This window comes from Paramisgurnus dabryanus, chromosome 15 (assembly GCF_030506205.2).
Source record: "Paramisgurnus dabryanus chromosome 15, PD_genome_1.1, whole genome shotgun sequence".
Lineage (NCBI taxonomy): Eukaryota > Metazoa > Chordata > Actinopteri > Cypriniformes > Cobitidae > Paramisgurnus > Paramisgurnus dabryanus.
Window position 1 is genome coordinate 4,233,550 of NC_133351.1, and position 22,301 is coordinate 4,255,850.

At 36.5% G+C, this 22,301-nt stretch overlaps 1 protein-coding gene across 6 annotated transcripts in view; it reads left to right on the forward strand.

Annotated features, from left to right (window-relative positions):
* Positions 1-22,301, forward strand: part of tns1b (tensin 1b) — a 320,658-nt gene that overhangs the window by 39,614 nt on the left and 258,743 nt on the right. The window contains exon 1 of one of the 6 annotated variants that reach the window (XM_065252282.2): positions 15,949-16,061. The exons of the other annotated variants lie outside the window; for them this stretch is intronic. Coding sequence (XP_065108354.1) covers positions 15,966-16,061 — 96 coding nt within the window. The 5' untranslated portion in view covers positions 15,949-15,965. Of the gene's footprint in view, positions 1-15,948; positions 16,062-22,301 lie in introns of those variants that run through there. 6 annotated transcript variants of the gene reach the window in all.

Here is a 22,301-nt window from a genome sequence, read left to right on the forward strand (position 1 = left end):
CCCATAGCGTAGCTTCGGCGACGCAGCGTCTCGTTCCCTTCTCGGGGAACAATGGTTACATTCGTAACCCGAGACGTTTTGCAAGTCAATTTAACCTACTATTTCAAGTTTGGCTTGTGAAAAGTTGATATAACTTCAAGTTGAAATTGTTAAGTTAAAGTAACAAAAATATTTGTTGATTTGACAAAAATGCTGCATATCTTTTTACAGTGTACTTTATATTTTTTACCAATATAAAAATATTTTTGCCCTATGGGTTGTAAAATTAGAAATGTATTTGTTGCCCCTGAAATTCATTTTAAAATATATGTTAATATATAATATAAGGTAAAAATAAATATTTCTTCAAATTCAAAAATATATTTTATTAAGCTTAACTTTCTACAAAATGTATTTAGCATATATTTAAAACATATTTTTGGCCAAAGAAATATTTTTTTGCTGTATGGGCTTAATAAACCTATGACAAACACTGGTGTAGCCCATATGGCAAAAAAATTATTAAAATTATTTATATATATATATATAAATATAAAATTATTTGGCCAAAAATATGTTTTAAATATATGTTAAATACATTTTGTAGAAAGCAAACCATATATAAATATTTTGGAATTTGAAGCAAGCACAGACGACACATTCAGTCATTTGGAAACCAAATTTTTTACAAAAGAATATATATATATATATATAAAATAATTTTTTAAATATATATTGCAAAAAAATTAGATTTGCAAATGACTGAATATGTCATCTGTGCTTGGATCTAGTCTGTGTGTTTTGATTTGTACTTTAACCCAAAGTTTTTGTGCAATGATCTGTTAGCATCTTCCGACACCTCACCCATTCCCACGGGGAACATCCTGAGCTTCACTTAACAATGGGTGGTGTTTGAATGTGGGGCGAGAGGGGCTTATTGGCCTGGGACCTTCAATGGCTTTTCATTGGCTTATCTTCTTTTTTAACTGAGAGGATGAGAAAGCAAAGCCTTCATTAGAGGCGTAGATGATTACATGGCGGTCTGACGGGTCAAGCATGCGTGACCCTGTTATGTTCCTCTTGTTTAAGAATTGTAATGAGGAAATCCTCACTAGTTTAAATACCCTTTATAAAAAATAAAGCCCAGAACCTCTCAAAGAGGTCACACTAGCGTTTAAAGAACCTGTTAAATTTAAAATACTTGTAGTTTTGTACGTTTAAAGTTCATGTCTGTGGACCGCAAGATGATTTGTATGCTAGCGAATTTATAAAAGTTTAAAAAAATACTTGAACGTATAGAATATAGATGTATTTACAAAATACTTGTAGTTTTTTAGAGTTAACATATTTAAGTACGATATAATTTATATGCTAATGAACTCATAAAAGTTGGCAAAAATACTTAAAATGTCTAACTATGGGCGCTGCCATGTTACGTAAAAATGTCAGTCTGGAGCCAGGGCATGCGCAGAATGTCTTCTCAAATGACTGCGGATATTGGGCAGGTGGATAGCAGACACATTCTGGCACAGCCCAAGACCCCTCAGTCAGCACGAATCTATACGAAACTGTACGCTTGGGTTCCCACACTCTTCCTGATTAGTTTCCATTCAGTGGCGGGATTAAATGGGCTCCGTTCAGTTGGAGGAAGAGGACCCCGTGCGTCACGTCTTGATAAGACACTAGAACCAAATATCCTGGAGGAGAAGAGATGTGAAGAGGATATTCTTCAGTGTTTCCCTCCTTTCTTGTCTTTTCTTTACCTCCTTTCCCCTCCTTTATGCGCTTTTGATAAAGGGCCACAGAAATGTTCAGTTTCGAGACAAAAGAAGCCCAATTAAAGCTTGGTTGTGTAGCTGCAGCACACAGGATGCTTCTGCTAACTTTCTTCTCTGGTGTAGTTTTTTACTTTTCTCTCGGTCTGATAAGAAAATCGAAAACTTTTAGCCACATGAGCAGAAACTGGAAAGAATCTTAAAGGAATAGCTCACCTTAACATGAAAACCTAGTCTTGATTTATTTATAAATGTCATAAAACCAAGATCTCCCTGTGGAATTGTGCTTTTGTGTAGCTCATTGGTAGAACATTGCATTGTGGGTTTGATCCCAGGAAACACATACAGTTTGCTGATAAAAATGTATGCCTTCTAATGCACTGCAAGTCGCTTTGGATAAAAGTGCCTGGCAAATACATAAATGTAAATGTAATTAACAGGGCATTTGAAATAACCACACTGTCAATCCAGAAATATTTTAGTTTTTTCAAATATAATAACCTCTGTTATTGTAATATCACAGTATTTGCAGGATCTCTAGTCATGTTTAACCTAAATGTTTTCTTTGTTATACATAGGAAAATCACTTTCATTCATTGACTGTGAGCATTATTTATGTTGTACATACCCATATTATGTTCTTATAAGCACTGGCTTTAGGTTGCTGAATTTCATGTAATGTATGCATGGAAACCAGTGTTCAACGGCTGGATCCTAAGTGGGATGAGATGTTTTAATGAATTAATCACTGAGACTACATTTTGTAGGCTTTTCAATCTTCTGAATGGCTTTGGGGTCAATAGAAGGAGGTGAAAGGGTAATTGATTTCATTAATCACTGATGTTGTGTTAAAGTTGGCAATCATACTGTATATATCTATAACAAAGCAAAACAGCTGACACTACTACTTTTGCTCTCTTTCTTTCTACCTACCCACCTCTTTATATATATATGTTGTAGCCCATCCCCCTCATGGTTGTGTGTGTTGTGGCTTCACAAATGCTTTGCTGCATACCTCGGCTGTAACGAGTGGTTATTTCAGTCAAATTTGTTCTTCTATCAGCTTGAAGCAGTCGGCCTATTCTCCATTCTGACTTTTAGCATCAACAACACATTTTCGCCCACAGGACTGCTGCATACTGAATGTTTTTCCCTTTTCACACCATTCTTTGTAAACCCTAGAAATAGTTGTGCGTGAAAATCCCAGTAACTGAGCCGATTGTGAAATACTCAGACCGGCCCGTCTGGCACCAACAACCATGCCATGCTCAAAATTGCTTAAATCATCGTTCTTTCCCGTTTTGACATTCAGTTTGGAGTTCAGGAGATTGTCTTGACCACACCCCTAAATGCATTGAAGCAACTGCCATGTGATTGGTTGATTAGATAATTGCATTAATGAGAAACTGAACAGGTGTTTCTAATAATCCTTTAGGTGAGTGTATATTTATTTATAAATATAATATATTTATTTATATATATTTGGGCTGTCACTTTTATGAAAAAATCATTTTCGATTTTTAATATATAAGTGTTCATTGAATCGATTGTAAAATCGATTTTCCATGTCTAAAAAGACGTTTCCATTTTCAACGCCAAATAACAGACAAATGTAAAGAGAGCGCCTGAAACGCACAAGTCAGCAATATTTCTAATTCATTGTCATTAAGTTTCGTGCAGAATAAAAAACAGCAACAGTAGTGCAACATTCTCTAAAAAAATATGCAGAGTGGACTGCTGCCATAAATGAAAAACATTACTGCAGGCTTCAACCGGCTGCTTTTATGATTTTGGCAATTCAAAAATTATTTTAAATAATGATTCGATCCATTTCAAACAACTGTTCAAAAATGAAACTTTAAATAGACTTACTTGAAGTTGAGAACATGCTGTGTATTTTTTTATTAAACGTAACCGACACTTAGGCGGCACTAGGCAGGCATAATGAAATGCCCAAAAAGAATAGGGCCATTACAAATTATTGGTCAGGAAAACAAGTCGATCAACATTTTAGGGGTCAAGAGCAGAACGCTTTTCATTCACTAAATGTCCATCTGTTGAGAAGACGCACTCCGACCGCACTGATGTCCCAGGGAAACTCGGGTACTTCGTTGCCAGCTGCGTATTTCGTACTGCCAATCTTCAATCACAAAAGCGGGTCGCTGTCAGCTCGCAAGGGTGGCTCCTTGTCATAACTCATCATCTCCTGTAAGGTCACAATTTCGACGCTCTCTCGTGTTGCACAGGTTTATTGACGTTGTCCTCCATTTTCTTTGCAAAACACTAGATGCAGCGATTGAAAGCGTGAAACTATAGGTGCGTAAAATTGCTGGGTATTTTCTGTCTAGCTTCCGCACACCTAATGCACTTTCGGAATTATTTATTTTCTTTTTTTGCTTGTTTGTGAGTTTTGTTATATCTATATTTTTAACTGTTTAATTCTTTTAAAATTAATAGTGTACATATTTGGTTAAAATTGATTGCCTATTTTCGTTTTTGAAACTTTTTTTGGTTGGTCCGATCGATTGTGCAATCGATTTTCGAACGAAAAGTGACAGCCCTAATATATATATATATTTATATATTATATGAAGAGCTATGAACTAGTATGTAAAAATGAGATAATGTTATTAACCAAATGCTCTTGGCACATATGATATGTTTGTAAAATACTTGGCTTTATATCCACCTAATCCTGACCTCAGGCCATTCAGAAATACTGATTTTTTTGGCAGAATCCATTAAATGCTACAACGATTTTTCAGCAAAGTGCACGGAAGACAAATTCAATAAAAAAATTTGATGAACGACGGCATGTGTATATCAAGGATTTTTTTACATGGTATAAATGCTACAGGCCATGCCCAGACACCCAGTGGCAAACAGGGGTACGGGACGTGCGGTGGCTCACCTCAAGGCAGACTGCAAGCTTGCTCTCGAGATTAAAGGAAGATTTACCAAATATATTAGGATATTGACCGAATTTTTGAGCCTTTTACCTTATTTAGAGAGTGACTAGAGACTTTTTAGGAAATGGAGATTTTTGCATGTACTTACTGTACTTACAGGGTACTTTGCAGAAAAAAACAGTCAAACTTGTTAAATGCCAATGAAAGGACTAAAGTAAATTTTTTTTAAATAAGGCATTTCAATTGCTAACCCTATTCACACAGCAATTTGGTCCCAAAATAATGACCAAAAATTTTCTGAGAGGCTTCTGTTTGAACACAAACACGTCCCGTAAATGTTATTGGATTTCTCCCATAAAGAGGACCCAGTAACATTGGCGTAACATTCATGGAAAGCTGTTTGTGTGAAAAAAGAGGCAAAACAATGCCTTAAGGGTCATGTTGTAGTGAGGATGCCCGTGTCGTCGCAACCAGAAGTTATGGTTCAGCTCTTTGCCATGGATTTAAATGCAGATCAACATCCACAAGAAATGTCGGCAAACTGGACTGAAGCAGAGATCAGGGAGCTTGTCACTATCCACGGCGCTTAAGCTGAGATCATTCACCAGCTTGACAAAACAGCGCATCACATGCACCAAATGACCTTGTCATAAACTAAAATGCATGCGCGTGGTTTCTCGAGAGAAATCACGGATAATTATCAAACTTCAGACACTGTGGAAAAAACACGTCACGTGTCTTAAGTGGATGTTTACGGTATGTGTGTGAATGCATGCACAGATTCCGGAAAATCATTGGCAGTGTGAATGAACCAAAAAATAATCAATCCCGGAAAAAAAAACGGATGCATTTTCTGTTTATTTTTCCGTAATCTTTGTGTAAAAAGGCTACTGACTAATAACCTTTTTATTGCTAATAAAGTGAAAGAGCTTGATAAACAAAATGCTCATTTACAAGAAAACATGTCAGATAATCAGGTGGTCAGAGGGTTTTGCATCTGAGCTCTTCATGCTTTTCCATATAGAGTAAAATTAAGGTCTGTTTTTTAAAAAGTGAAATGTACTAGCAACACACTAAAAATATTGCACTTCACCATTGTCTTGGAGCACATTAATGGTGACAGCCCATCTTCATGATCTCCTGCCAGTCAGTGTTATGACAGAGTTATACACAGCAGGCTTCGTAACAAAGAAAATCCAACCTCCTTTTTGCTGTGCACACAAAAACACTATGTCAGAGGAAATGAGTCATTTTTTCAAGCATGTATGGAAATGAGCATACAGTAGTGCAGCATCTATAAAAGAATCAGCCTTAGGGGACACACACACACACACACAAGCACACACCCGCACTCACACGTACAGTAAATACAAAATCTAATTTGAAGAAACACACGCACCCTGAACCTTCTAGCAGAATATGCTGACGCATCAGCAAGCCCAACACATGGAAATGAAAGCCTGTTCACATCTCTTACCTCTTAACTTCTTGGTCGATTTCAATTATAGGAATTCAATTGGGGTAAATTGCAATGGTGATGATATTTTGTTCAGTATCGGTTTTTGATTCCAAGCGAGATCATGCATTCATTTATTGCAGCTGCAATGCATGGGACTTCATCTGTGGTGGCAGTGATATTTTGTTAAAGGCCCCCTATACTTTTACAAGGTGTTTAGACATAATGGGCCCTATCTTAACGAAGCGCAAGTGGCTTTGTGGGCGGATCTTGGGCGCTGTTGCTATTTTCCCGGCAGGAGAAACAACTCTTGCGCCAGGCGCAAATCAATAAGGGGTTGGTCTGAAGTAGGTTCATTATTCATAGGTGTGGTTTGGGCGCAACGTCAAATAAACCAATCAGAACGCTATCCAACATTCCCTTTAAACGCAAGTGCGCAAGTTCCATGGCGGGTTGCTATTATTATGACTGATTTACCAGGCGGACGCAAGGAGCGGTTCACAGCCGAGGAGACCGACATTCTTTTAAAAGCAGTTAAAGACAGAGAAGTTGTTTTGTATGGGGATAGGAGAAACCCGCCCAAAGCAGCGTAGGTTAAACAGGCGTGGGAGGAAATAACCACAATTGTCTCATCAGCTGGCACCCCCAAGACGTTGCGCCAAGCGCTACAATGATGTCAGGAGATGGGGGAATCCCAAGCTTGCCAGCATAAATCGGGCACGCCGTGTAACGGGAGGTGGATCTGCCTCTACACATGACCTGACGCCAGCAGAGGACATCGCTGCGTCCACCCTCACCGCTGAAAGCCAAGAAACTAAAATAAATAAGAGAATAAAGAGAATAAATAAAAACTATCACCACAATGCTCACCACAATGATTTCCTTTATCTCATGTGTTAATATTTTTTATTTTAACAATTTATGATTTGCAAAAATAACGGTTGCATCTGTGTAGATTAGATAAGCAAAGTGTGTGCGCGTTGTGCACGCTATACATTATGGTCAAGCATGCGCCCTTAAAATAGCATAATGAACCATGCGCAATGCGCCACTGACTTTAGACTATTTTTTTTTGGTCAGTGGCGCAATTGTTTTTTGAAACTGCAAAATAGCATCAGGGATGGTTTGTGCCGGAACACGCCTCCTTTTTTGTGCTGAACCGCCCAGGGAGCGCAAGTTCATTCACTAGTTTGCTGACGTGCGTCTGTGGAGGGAAAAACCTGCTGTGCGCCGGTGCAAAATACGAATGATACATGCGTCACTGACAAAGTCAATTGCGCTTGGTGCAAGATAGGGCCCAATGTGTGTTGGCAGTGTGTGAACACAACCACCCATACGATAAAAATAATCCATCTGCTCCTGGTTTTTTAATCCCTATTAAACCAAAGCAGTCTCATTAGACATGCCGTTTTGATTGTCTTATCAATGTGATGTCACGTTGATAAAGCCCCGCCCACTTACAGTCCTGCATTACCATAGTTTCCACCCTCAGCGAGTTGTACTCTGTCCACTAGATACTATTGTCTCAGACTTTATTAACTCTTTCACCGCCAGCGTTTTTTAAAAAAAGTTGCCAGCCAGCGCCAGCGTTTTTCATGATTTTCACCAAAGTTTAATGCCTTCCTGAAAATTTTCTTCTTTAAATATATAAACATACAATATACCAAATGAAAGAACAGACCCTCTGCTTTCAAACAAACAAAAAAAAAACGTTTCATCCTACCTTCAGTGGTTCTTTTGTAATCAGCTTTTGAATATGGGAAGGTTTCTGCAAAAACACCACATTTTGAGCAAAAAGCAGAGATAATTCCATTTTTGTGACGGACTTTTCATAGAGATCCCATTCAGAGCGATCTTTAAAACAGACACGGACATGCAGCAGCTTGCCATAGGGCAATACTTTCGGGTTTAAAAAGTTGTGGATAATAGCGGTATTGCGGAAAGACGGAAAATCTCGTCATTGGCAGGGAAGCGTTTTCTCTTAATTGACGAGATATCTCATCAATGGTGGTGAAAGAGTTAATCAGATCTATTTTAACTGAAAGCACTCACTGTCTGTTTGTAAGAAAGTGAGGAGCTGTAGCTCATTTGCATTTATAGGTACAGAAATTAAAACAGCATGTTTTTGCTCCCACCCACATAGGGGCAATTTAGCCATGCTATTATTAATGATCTGTGGGGTATTTTGAGCTGAAACTTTACAGAAACATTCTGGGCACACCTGAGACTTATTTTACATCATATTCGTATTTAGTATATTTAGTTGTGAAATTGAACATCAGACAGAAATCCGGCAGACTTGCCCTTCTTGGCTCTTCTCCTAGACATTTTCCAAAACAACTGTGTCCTTTTTCCTTTCACTCTCCTAAACAATGTCCTTGAAACAATGAAAACTAAGCTCTCCCACCCGTGATTTCCCAGAAAAGCCCTGGTTTCGAGATATGCACACGGTGCTAGAGTTTTTTTCTTGCATCAAACAGGAAGTTTCCCGGTTCCACACCCATCCTTCTGTCTTCATGTCGCTGTCAGAGCCGTTCTGTTAAAATCACAGCGTGTGATATAATCCTGCTTTTTTCTGCATGTTGTGTTCGATGCCCTCTGCCCAGCGGGGATGTCAGCTTGTCATTGTCTGTATTGAAAGATAACAGAGCCGTTGCCGTTTTTCCACTTTTTGGGACGAAAGTGTATTGTGATCCCTGGACAACGGACCACAGCAGAGATCCGCCCAGGTCACGTTTATCTTTCCACACATTTTCTGATTTCCCTGCATTATTTTTATTTTGAGAGATCTGTACTGTCTCATTTCCCTCTTCATAAAGCCGGCAGAGCCACGTCCTTTATGATTTTATGACTAATGCACAAGGGTTGGCATCTGATGATATCTCTCCAGAGACTCCTCTGACGGAAATTTGTTTAGCTGCATTTTGTGAGGAACTAATATGATACGGACATCTGCAGAGAGCTAGAGTTGTGTCGAGTTGTATTTGGTGCTATTTATTTTAGGAAAATGGGAGAAGAGAAGTTATAAGGGCACAGGTGTGACGTATTTCCCGCTGGAACACAAAGTTTGGGTGGGACTTTTTTTTAAGTAACCTTTAGTTACGTCAAAGCCATGACCTATAATTTGCTATTTACTGGTCCGTTGCAGGTGGTTTTGGGGGGGTTACTAACTGTTTTTTTATAATGGGGTATAGGTGTTGTTGTGTCTTTTATTAATATATTTATAGAATAGTAATAATAAACAGTTATAAAGGGGGCTATAGTTCATTATAAGCTTGGGCTTCATAGAAAGTGTTACCAAAGTTTCGTTACTAAAGTGGTCTCAATGAATTTCTAATTGCATGTATAAAGTCAGTTTCTCACAAGTTTACAATGAACTGCACACAGTACAGATGCAAGTTGGTTCTTAATTTATTTGTGTTACTTGTGTGTGCATTTATTAATTGTAAGCTCACAAAGCATTTTAATCCATGCATTTCAGAAATCTATGCATAATAGATGCTTCAGCATCATAAAGGCTTTAAGATATTGTGGCTGCTTCAAACACAGAGCTAAACCGTCTCTATCACCCACAGTCCTGTCCAAAACCACCACTGAATCTGCCACAATCTGTCAGAAAGCCTTCCGTTCTGTATCGTCTGTGCTGTAACATTTGTCCCATGAGACTCCTTTAGCTGAATGTCATAGACCCCAGAAACACACATCTTACTCCTCGTGGTTACGAGCAATCTCTATTCTCTTGATAAATCATGTATTCATGCAGAAGGTTAAAGGTGTTTGATCACAAATGCATGCTGACTCTACATCTTTTTTTCAACGTGATGAATGCAAACAGAGGGGAAATTATTAAGTGGACGTTGGGGAAATCTTTAACTCGAGGCAGCCTGTTTGAAGTGACTGATTTGAAACATTTTCCCGTAGATACTGATATCTTTTGTGAACCCCCTAACTTAGCCATTGTCTCACTAGACTTTGGTTGCCAAGTTTACAGTAAAATACACTCTTAAAAACTGCTTGGTCTGTCAGTAGAAACTTCAACATCCACAGATCATTCCTGTTGCACAAATTCACAAAATGTTATTTGTAGAAAGGATTATATAAGAGATTATAAATATTTCTATAAAATAGCCCCCTCAAGAATCTTTGAAAGATAATATAAGAACCTGTCCACACAGGGATGCTCAAAATATTTGTATTTTGGCATTTCATCCAGAAGGTTCCAGCGTTTTGGGAGCATTATTTTATAAAATCCGGGTTCCATATTTCTATAAACTGTATATGAAGAGTTTGGTTCCAAAACGCAATAAATGCAATAAAAAAACAATGTATTAAAAAGTCAGTATTAAAAAGTATATTTTTAATTTTACGCAAAATCAAATATCCGTTGTGTTATTCTGTCTTCTTTTCTCCCTTTTATCCCAAAACGCAATAAACGGCAGTCCTCCTTCTCTGCAGAATGCAATAAATCCGCTTAACCAATCACAGCGCACCATTCCACGCAATGTAAACAAACAATGGCGCCGCTTTGAATACACACAGAATCTTGGTTTTCCTCATCTACTTTGTACTCTGTAATCAACAAACAAACAAAAACAATATAATACTTTTGGTGACATTGATAAATATGTGGCCGGGAAGAAACGTAAGCCATCAAAATCAAATAATTTAAGTGAGAGGCACTCAGGCAAAGGAAAAATGCCGGCTGTTGCTTGTTCTCCCGACAGCATCAAGCTTCTGTCATGCTAACACATTGACCCCAGATGATCTTACGAAAAACTTTCCATTATTTTAATCGAAGTCAACAAAAATTGAGCAGGACCAAAACATTTTACAGCTGATCGATCGCTGTCAAAAAAGTTCAGCGATGACGTCCCAAGGATGACAGCAACAATGACATTGTTCTTCTGTTGTCTGACAAAGTGAGTCTTTTGATTAATGCCATTTAATGTTTTTTTATCCGTGTATACCACTAGTTAACTAAATAAATATAACATGGCAAAGATGAATGCACATTTATATATTGATTCAATACATTTATAGCATTTTGAAAAAAAAAACTTTATTGCATTTTGCGGAAAAAATATTTTATATAATAAATATTTAAAATAAATCAATTTATGGATTTGTTATTATAACCTAAAGATGCTATTTGAAAGTTTGTAACAGAAAATAGTGTTTTTCATCTTGTCACTTTCTTATATATAGAAAACACGTTTTTACCGAAATTAGTCAAAATGGATTTATTGCCTTTGGAGCTCTTCATATATATGATCTATAGTTTTGTATAGATTTATACTGGGATTTTGCCTGGATTGTTTTTTTCTGGCTTGTCGCAATGCATTATAGGATTTTATCTTTACAACAGCATCTATGTGAATGTTGTTGTTGAGCAGTTTCAGTCCTACACTTTTAAAGATGCTACACAATACCATTGAATAATCATTTTTCACAGTTTGGTTTCATAAAGAACCTTCTGAAGAAACCTTTATATTGCACAAGAGGTTATGTGATATCTGTAGTGAAAAAAATTCTTTAGAAAAATGTTTTAAAATAAGAAGAAATTATTAATTTAAGTCATCACTGTTAAGAACCTTTTGACATGAGCTCAGAATTAGAAAATGTTTATGGTACTGGCTGTAAATTATAGATTGTTGTATTGAGGTATCAGCTGTTTTCCTTCTGGTAAATCCTTTGCCCTTAGATTGTGTGTGTGTGTGTGTGTGTGTGTGTGTGTGTGTGTGTGTGTGTGTGTGTGTGTGTGTGTGTGTGTGTGTGTTTAGATCATAAATACCATCTTAAAAATGTTGACATTTAGATTTGAAGGTGGTACTCAGAATTCATGAGTAATAGAATGGGTGTTTCATCCACTGCTCTGTTTATATTCATTTTTCATGTATAATGCTATAGTTTGTTGTGACTGTGGGTCTATTGTAATGGTGGAATCTATTATTCTTAATATTCCTAATGAGTGCTTTCACTCGGACAGGCAGAAGCGCTCCGCAGGGACAGTAGTCCGGAGTCAATCTTAATTACGTTGCTGCTTGCTGTTGTCAGAGAGTCTGCCGGGGGTGCAGCACTCCATTTGATGTGGTCATTTTTCATTGTACCCATGGACATGATGTTATGCCATCAAGAATCAAAATCTTGCGTCAAATACAGTCACTGATGCATTGACCACATTCTTAAATATTTTGCTTTCATTATAAAATTAAACAACATAAAGCACATTTACTGGGTTGTTGTAGTTTTTTAAAACTTGTATCATTGAGACTTTGAAGCATCTTCCCCTGTTTTTTTTTATCTTTTGCATAAAAAACGGCACTTAAAAGCTGCAATCTATAACTTGACTGAAATTTTCCCAAAAACTTGACAAAGAAACTTGTTGTGAATCTGGGTATAAGGAAATACTTTAAGTAGCAGGGGTGTGGACAAATATTGATGCGTTATGCAAATGTATGTTTGTTAGTAGTGAAACCATGATACATAGACATGTTTCAAAAACATTAGAGATGTTTTAAAAAAAATCTATTAAACTTATGGAAACAGAAGATAGAAAAACCACAGGTTCCCATAACTTCTCTTTCCTTGCATGGAGCATTTAACTTACATCAGCCTGTTTACATTTTCAACATTTGTATATGAAATTTCCTTTCAGAAGACATTTTCTTTCTCCATTTCTATTTGTTTCTGCATCATTTGTGACCCGTGCTGGCAGAGTGAGTGGGATTGAGCATATTTTCATAAATTAGTTATTTATATTTTGACATTCTCTATAAATAAAAAAAACTATAAAACAATGTATGATTTGTTGGAATCTGACAAAACATGACAGAACTACACCTGTTTGAAGTTGACAGAATCATAAGAGTTTTTTTTAAGTTTAAAAACAAAATTACCACATAAATCACTGCAAAAAAAATCCGTAGAAATTACAATGTTATTGCAGCTGGGTTGCTGGTAATTTACCGTAGATTTAAATTTATGTTATTTACTGGCAAGAGTTTGTTCAAAGTTAAATAAATTTTAAATATTAACAAGTCTTTATCTTTACAGAATAAAACTATACAATAACAGCCTCATGCAAAGCATTCTGGGAACCAGTAATCATCATCAACCTTTTTTCTGTTTTTTGCTTCAGATTTTGTTTCCCACAATGTTTTGCTTGATGCTGTTTTTTTAGTTTTACTCTGAAAGGACAAAGACTTGTAAATGTTTAATGTTCATTTAACTTTGAACAAAATATTGCCAGTAAAAAACATAAATTTAAATCTACGGTAAGTTACCGGCACCCCAGCTGCAATTTCTACGGAATTTTTTTACAGTGTGGTAAAACTAATAGATTTGGCACACACAAAATCAAAACCAATATTAAGAGATGGGTCAGTGAAAAAAACAGTTTGGTAAGATGAGAAATTCTAAAATCTTTTTTAAAAACGTGTTTTAAAAGCATGCATCAGGTTTATTTCAATGCACATGTATTAATGTTAATTTTATGCAATAAAAATAACAGTTGCATAATTTTTATGAAAGTTAACACTGAATGGACCTGATAATGTCAAATGGTGCCGCCAATTGTGCCAAAGAATGAGAAATATTAAATATTTTATCCACCTTGATGGCATGCAAGCATAATCATAAAACAAACATTTTAAAATATCATTTTATTATTTATTTCTAAATGTCAATTTTATGTTAAATGTTTTGGCCTGATATATGCTGAAAACAGCTCTGTTTTCTAAATAATCTTTGACAAATGATGTAAAAATGTATGTAAAAAAATCATATTACACTTAACTAGATGATTATATTTTATTCCACATTTTTTATGAATATATTTATATTTTTTAAATTTTATATTTATATTTTTGCAATTAGCCCCCAAATATTCTGTAAAGATGAAATAAAGCCAGAAATGATAGACTTAGTCCTCAAAAAACAGAATGTTTGCAAGTAACCTGCAAATTTATTTTTAAAAAATTAATCCTTTTACATTTAACCATACAGACACAATATAAATAATGTCATGTCATTGACCCATATGTTAAATTTTTATTATCTAATTGACAATGAGACGAGTTTAAGGTTATGCAAGAATCTAATATAAATGTTACACATCAAGTATTTTTCCTCAATAGTTAATCAAACATTCGCATAAGACAATACAGCTTATATCTGCGTGAATTCTTGTTAAAACAGATATTTTTAAATCTGTAATTCTGTATATATGTGCATATATTGGGGTCGGGTTCTCGCGCGTCTTGTGTGCACACGCTTCAGATGTGTCAGTCAGTGGGATGAAGATCGTTTTCAAGTCTTGTAACTCTTTTAAAATTAGTCAGGCGCCAAACTTTTTCTCTCTTAATAATTATTTTTACATCAAGCAAGTCCTGCACTTTATTTTCACATTACTAAATACTTTAAACCGAAACCAAAATCTCAGACGTGCAAGTGGATGGACAACCACTTTTTGTGAATTAGTTAAGCATTTAGGACAATACACCTCTTAGAAATTGTACAAAAAAGATCATTTTAGATGTTTAACGACTATAGAGCATTGGGATTGCTAGACAATGGCTTAATGTTCTTATTTTTATAAAAAATCTCAGACTCATTTAGACAGCACCAGTCACATTTATGTCAAAATGTATCCAACTATGGGCTAAACCAAGGGTCAAACAGAAATTGCGCGTTGCGTTAATTTCACGTTAATAAAATTAGTGGTGTTAATTTTTTTTTAAACACATTAATTTTGACAGCCCTATAACTATATAACTATATATATAAGTTTGGTTTCAACCAGATATGATAAGAGTGGCAAAATGGTGTTTTTATGCAAAAGAGTGAAAAAACAAAAATCTAAGATGGGAAAGATGCTTGCTTACTTTCAGTAAAGTCTCAATGACACGATTATAAAAAAACTAAAACATCCAAATAAAATGTACATTATGTTGCATATATATTGTTGTAGCAAACCAACACAAACCTCAGTTTTTGATAATTTTATGTATAAAAATATTATACTATATTACATTTTTTATTTATTACAAATAAATGTAAACTCCTATAAAAATATATATATATTTTCACCTCCAGACAATTCCGTAAAAAACAAGACCAAAATTATGCTTCTAGACCAAAAAAATGCCAGAGTTATATTAATTTGAAGGTGTACATCACCTTTTCAAAGGGCTGCGCCAGTTAAAGGGTTAAAATGCATAGTGTGTAAATAATGTTATGTATGCTGTACATACAGGAAATGAGTACAGGAAAAACTTTAGGTGCTTAAACAAACTTAGGATGAGAAATTTCCCACTAAGGAACAAGTTGGTTCTGGTTTCAAGCATCACTTTGCGTCCCACCAGTGTCCAATATTTATTCTTAAAATTAGACTTTCTTTTAGCCAGCTTGGAAATAACATCGTTCATTTGCAAAAACAGATTTTTTACCTTTATCCAGTGCTTTGCAAATGGCATTTATTGCACCCTAGTCTCTATCACCGATCCTTCTGTTTCTCTTTTGGTGATTATCTCTGCGCGGTTCTGGCACCCACTCACCCGCCCCCCGCTCCATTTTCTCCTCTCACCCCCCCTCCGCCTCCTCTTCTCATGGCTGGAGGAACACTGCAGCATCCAGTGTGTGCGAGACAGCAGCGACCCGCCGCACGGCGCTCACATCAGGGGTGCGTTTAACCTGAGTCAAGCTGTCGTCCCATTGAGAAACGCTGGCTTACTGAATGAAGAAGGACCACGCTTCTGGTTTGACTTTGGATTCAGAGCCTGGGGTCGCTGCATCCTCGAGACCGAATCGGAATTGGATTGAGTTTGCCGGGATACGGTGCTGACCAGGATGGCCCGTCTGAACTGGTGCTTTGCGGCTATTCTCAACTGGGGGAAGTTTCTCTTCTTCTGCCTCTTTCCATTGAGATTGTCAAGGAATGAGAAGGTAATACTGCAACATCCCCAGCATCCATGAATCCACTTTAATGTCATGCATGGTAACCTTTTAGGGACGATTCTGCACCACCAAACCATTATCATTCCTTTTTCCCCATCTAATATCTCCGTTTAATCTTGACTGGATGAAACGAATCACACTGATACGTACGCAATGTCAGTCAGACGCATTCGCTTTTACAGCCGCAACACTTTGCTTGAGTGGGTGCCCTTTAATATCTGGAGGTTGTGGTACTTATGAAATATTGCGGGTTGTTTAATTTCATCTTGAGCTGATGTATTGCTTTACCGCCACTTGATTGATTATTATAATAGTGCTTTAATGCATAAATAGTTGTATTTTTTCTTTTTCTTTAGGACATTTAGGTTTAGACATTTACTTTTATCCATGAAGAATGCACCATTGTTTTATGCATTGCGGTGTGACGCATTTCGCAACGCATCAGTGCACGAAAGTGTGTTTCAGGCCTTACCTGTCAGCACCTAGGGTTCCTCTAGTTTAAATAGGGGGGAATTATACTTGCAATGTCAAGGTCATGGGTTTTATCCTTAAAACCATACATCTCATCATATCTCATCATCCCAATTGGTTCACCATATTGGACTGCATTTACGGCTCTAGACTTTCAACACAGTGACATGTTTTGGATGGGAATCAATGCATGTTAAACAAATGCTTGGCATGAGTAAATAGCACTTGATATCTACAGCGTGCAGACCTTTGTATCATGTGTACACTGGCTCAAGGCCACCGTGCATCCAAATGCTTATCAAGGCTTTTGGTACAATGATACATTTTGGTGGATGGGTAGACAAAGTGCCACGTGTTTCCCGATACGCTTTCTGTATGGCTCGCGTTCTTCTTTTGATATCGTGAGCCGAGCAAGGCCAAAAACATCTTTGTGCTTGTATCTGTAGGGCAACAAATCACCAGACGTGTGCATTGAACGAGAAAACGACAGGTATTCTCTTGATTTATTTGCAAGGGTACAGTACAGGACATTATACATTTATTGTTAGGATTAAAGAGTGAGCTAGTAAGGACTTGGTGAACATTGTGTTTAGTTTATAGGGTTAGCAATACTTTTAATCACCATACAGTATTGATCGATTTGCGAACTGCTGACTTGTACAGAAGAGCTCTGGCTTACCGTTGGGGTTGCAAATGGATGAAAAGTTTCTGGTAAATTTCTGGAAACTTTACATGGGAACTTAATCTGGGGAATTTTGAGGAAAATTTAGGAAAATGTATATATAAATATATAAATAAACATTTTGTTTGGTCATAAGCAGACATGCATGCTAGTAGGGCTTGACACCAACTTTTTTGCTCACCAACCAAAGTGGCTAGTTGATTTTCAAAGTTACTAGCCACTCAGCATTTTCATTGGCCACAATTTTGTTGCTGGTAAAATAAATATTAAATGCTTAGACTTGATTTGGCATCCTAAAATGGCTTTAATTCGAGCAAATTTACTTGATTTAGCTAGATTAGATGCAGATTTACTTTCAAATCCAAATTGACCACCCAAATTAAGAATATTGTATTTTTAAAGATTGTATTTCATAAGATTGATCATGGTTTCTGTTAAAAGTTATTTAAGACTTTTACTCAGAAAGTAGCCCAAAGTAGCCTACATTAAAATTATGCTTGCCGCGAACCTCTCCAATCGTGGGTTTCCTTTGATTTCTGACAAAACTGGGATGTGCGCATTCATGTAGGCCTATGGGCTATGCATTTCTCACCAGTCTTTCCCAGAGAGTGTGCACACACTTTAAATCTCTTCAATCACTTCCATGCAATTGTTTTATCTTTGTCAAACTGTGCACAGACTGCACCCCACGCATTCGCAAATTCATCAGCGCTCAAGCTCTTTATGGTAAATAACCCCTACTGTACGTTGCCTTGGGTGCAGGGAGTGTTCATGGGAGTTGTAGTTTCCCAGGGTCACATTGCGCATTGTCTATTATTTCGCATAACTTTAAAGAAAACTACAATAAAAAAATTATATTTTGGCTGTCTTACCCGCCACAGCGAAAATCTACCTGCATTTGGCAGGTTGGCGGGTGTAATGTCAAGCCCTGCATGCAAGGTAATACAAATTGTAAAAGTGACGTTCAAAAAAATTACCGTACATTTTTGAATAGTAGTGTGCATTGTTACAAATAATTATTTTTTTAAAGGGACACTCCAATTTTTTTGAAAATATGCACATTTTTCAGCTCCCCTTTAAACATTAGATTTTTACCGCTTTGGAATCCATTCAGCCGATCTCCGGGTCTGGCACTACCACTTTTAGCATAGATTAGCACAATGAATGGAATCTGATTAGACTATTAGCATTGTGCTAAAAAACCCCAAAGAATTTGGATATTTTTCCTATTTAAAACTTGACTCTTCTGTAGTTACATTGTGTACTAAGACCAACAGAAAATTAAAAGTTGCGATTTTCTAGGCAGATATGGCTAGGAACTATACTCTCATTCTGGCGGAATAATTAAGGACTTTGCTGCTGTAACATGACTGCAGCAGATGCAATGATATTACGCACTGCCTGAAAATAGTCCCCTGCCATTGAAAGTTCCTATAGGGACTATTTTCGGCTGCTGCATAATATCATTGCTTCTCCTGCAGCCATGGTACTGCAGCAAAGTCCTTGATTATTACGCCAAAATGAGAGTATAGTTCAAAGCCATATCTGCCTAGAAAATCGCAACTTTTAATTTTCCGTCAGTCTAAGTACACAATGTAACTACAGAAGAGTCAAGTTTTAAATAGGAAAAATATTGAAACTCTCTGGTTATTTTTTTGTGCGATGCTAATGGTCTAATCAGATTCAATGGATTATGCTAAGCTATGCTAAAAGTGGTAGCGCCAGACCCGGAGATCAGCTGAATGGATTCCAAAAAGGTAAAAATCAAATGTTTAACTCTCGGGGAGCTGGAAAATGAGCGTATTTTCAAAAAAGTGGAGTGTCCCTTTAATTCAATTCAATTCAATTTTATTTATATAGCGCTTTTCACAATTTGTGATTGTTTCAAAGCAGCTTTACAATAATAGAAGCAGTGGAAAGCATAGAAAAACGACAGATAGCACAACATAATACACGATAGCAAAAGCAGCTAAATTTGCTGCGGCTATGAATCAACATTATAAGCGTGCGTATTGCTAATGTAACGTAAAGAAGAGGGTGCTAAGTTAAGCCCAAGAAGGCTGCCTCCCCGGGTTGAAAAACCCCCTATGAGAAATAAATTGTTGTTTGTTTTAATTTTTTTTTAAACTTTTTATTCATCAAAGAATCCTGATACTTGTGCTCATCAAGCTTGGATTTATTCGATCAAATATTTTCAGAAATCATTCTAGTAAGCAATGTGCTGTGTTCATGTGACTAATATAACTGAAAATGCATTAAATCTTGTTGTTTTAAATAAACGTAGTTAAAAAATCTTTGAGCAACTCTGCAATTTTTTCTAATTTCCAGTTTATTCCCATTTATCTCCATATATTCCCGTTAATTCCCATGGAAAGTTTTTATCCTTAAAAATTCTCTGTATTTTGCAACCAAAAATCGACACACAAATGGATCACAATTCATTTTGTTTTTGCATGTCTTTTAAGTGCGGCTATAGATTTATGCATTTGACAGATGCTTTTATCCAAAGTGACTTTCAAGATTTTCTGTTTGTGTGTTCCCTGAGTTTGAACCCATGACCTTTTGCACAGTACCGCAATGCTCCACCAACTGAGCTACAGTATATAAAAGGAGAGGGTTTATTTGAAATAGCTGTCTATTTTGTAGACATGTCTGTGGAAATATCTGCAGCTTTTGTGTTTAGCACAGACTCTGTCATCAACATTATGGATTATTTCACTGTAGTTGTAGTTATGCATAACAAACGCATTAAAAACCTGCAGTAATTAAGAAAGATAGTCAGCGTGTCCTGTCCTGCTGCCAGTACACGGAGAGGGATTGCAAGGCATAATGTGATTTTAGCACAAGCGTTTTTCTTTCATCCTGAAATCAATTTCAGGATATTGGCATTTTGATAGAAGTCCCCGCTGTTTCCCTCTGGAATTTATCATTGGGGTTGATGAAGCGCCTTTTCTATCTCATTTACCTAATGTCTTTACGGCTGCTAAATTAAGGCACTCATACATTTGGCGGAGGTGTGGGTCATCTAACATGGCCTTTCTGTCCCTTAGCAACATTATCTATGATAGTACCTTTGTCATTGTAAATGTACACTGGCCACACATGTTTTCAGTGATGCATTGAGTGAATCCCATTTCATGGATGTGGATTTATCGAATATTTGTACTCATGCAACCACTGTTGCACTGCTGCAACCTTATCTAAAATCATGCACGGTTTGGTTTTTATAATCATTTAAACTTATGCCTTTGTCAGATGCTTACAGTGCAGTTTACTTTATAAATGTCAAATGAAGAAGGTCATCAGGCTGGTATAACTAATGGTGTAGTAGAGTAATAAAGCAGCGTTTATTAATAATAGCCGTCTGTTATGTATTATATATCAGGTCATTAGATGGAGTTCCCAGAGCTGGGATGAGATGTGTAGTAGAGTATCTGGTCAGGGATTGGTTCCTTTTAAACCTTGTGTAAACACACAGTTATATAACACACAAACGTATGACAAGCAGAGAACCACAATGATCTGATGGCAGAACTTTCTGGATACGTTTGGATTTGTTATTTTGCTTTGGCACTCGCAGCTGTGGTGTGTAACGGGTCAGAATGACACCTGACCCCAGGAGAATTCGAAGCCTCGGATCTATGTGAGTTACGGCTTAAGGCCGCTCTAAGTTTGTTTTATTCATCTGAGAGGATGTATGTGTGCGCACGTTGGCCGCTCCTTTCAGAAAGGCCATTTGGGAAAACGTGCTGTTACACGTGAGATTGAAGTCAGGGGTGGGTGTGTTGTCATTGTTTTCCCATGGATGAAACGGAAGGGCAGATGTTGTGTGTGTGTTTGTGAGTAAAAAGGTAATGGAGGTAATATTCAACAAGTGATGTTACATCACTGCAAAACATACAAGTACACTCATTTGTGTGATTTCTTTTAACATACTCACTTGATATATTTATTTATTCTCAGCTCATCTATAGTTTATGAGTCAATTTACTGTATATTACATTTACTTTAATGCATGTTAAACCACGTACCCACACTGTAAAAAAATTCCGTAGAAATTGCAGCTGGGTTGCCGGTAATTTACCGTAGATTTACATTTATGTTATTTACTGGCAAGAGTTTGTTCAAAGTTAAATGAACATTAAACATTTACAAGTCTTTGTCTTTACAGAGTAAAACTAAAAAAACAGCATCAAGCAAAACATTCTGGGAAACAAAATCTGAAGCAAAAAACAGAAAAAGGTTGATGATGATTTCTGGTTCCCAGAATGCTTTGCATGAGGCTGTAATTGTATCGTTTTATTCTGTAAAGATAAAGACTTGCTAATATTTAAAATTGATTTAACTTTGAACAAACTCTTGCCAGTAAATAACATAAATGTAAATCTACGGTAAATTACCGGCAACCCAGCTGCAATAACATTGAAATTTCTACGGAATTTTTTTACAGTGCACGCAATATGTTTTTTTTGTGATACACTAATGATGCAAATGCTTGCAAGTTATACTTTTTGAATATGTAATTGCATTTTATTTAAAACTTAAATGAAACACACTTAAACGGATAGTTCGATTCTGTCATCATTTACTCACCATCAAGTTGTTACAAACCTGTATAAATTTATTTGTTTTGCTAAACACAAAGGAAAATACAGGGTTCCCATGGGTCCTTGAAATCCTTGAAAGTTTGTGAATCTGGGGGAAAAAATCAAGGCCCTGGGAAGTTTTTGAAAATATCCATACATAGATACAGGTCAATAAAAGTGCTTGAATCTATTTTATGCAATAAGTTTTCTGGAAAAATTCATATTATTCCCTGTAGTGTAGGATAATATCATAAAAATTTGACTTTTAAAGCACACATGCTTGTATCTTCTGTATGCGAATGTTGATTCATACCAAAATGCTTTTTTGAATAGTTGTGTTTGACACATGAAAACATCTCTGGTTGTGTATGTAACTGTTGTTTCCTGAGAAGGGAACAAGACGCTGCGTCTCCCTTGCGTCTATTTGGCTATATTTTAGATAGCGATATAAAGGTTAAAGGGGCAGGTCTAATGGTATTTCATGCACTC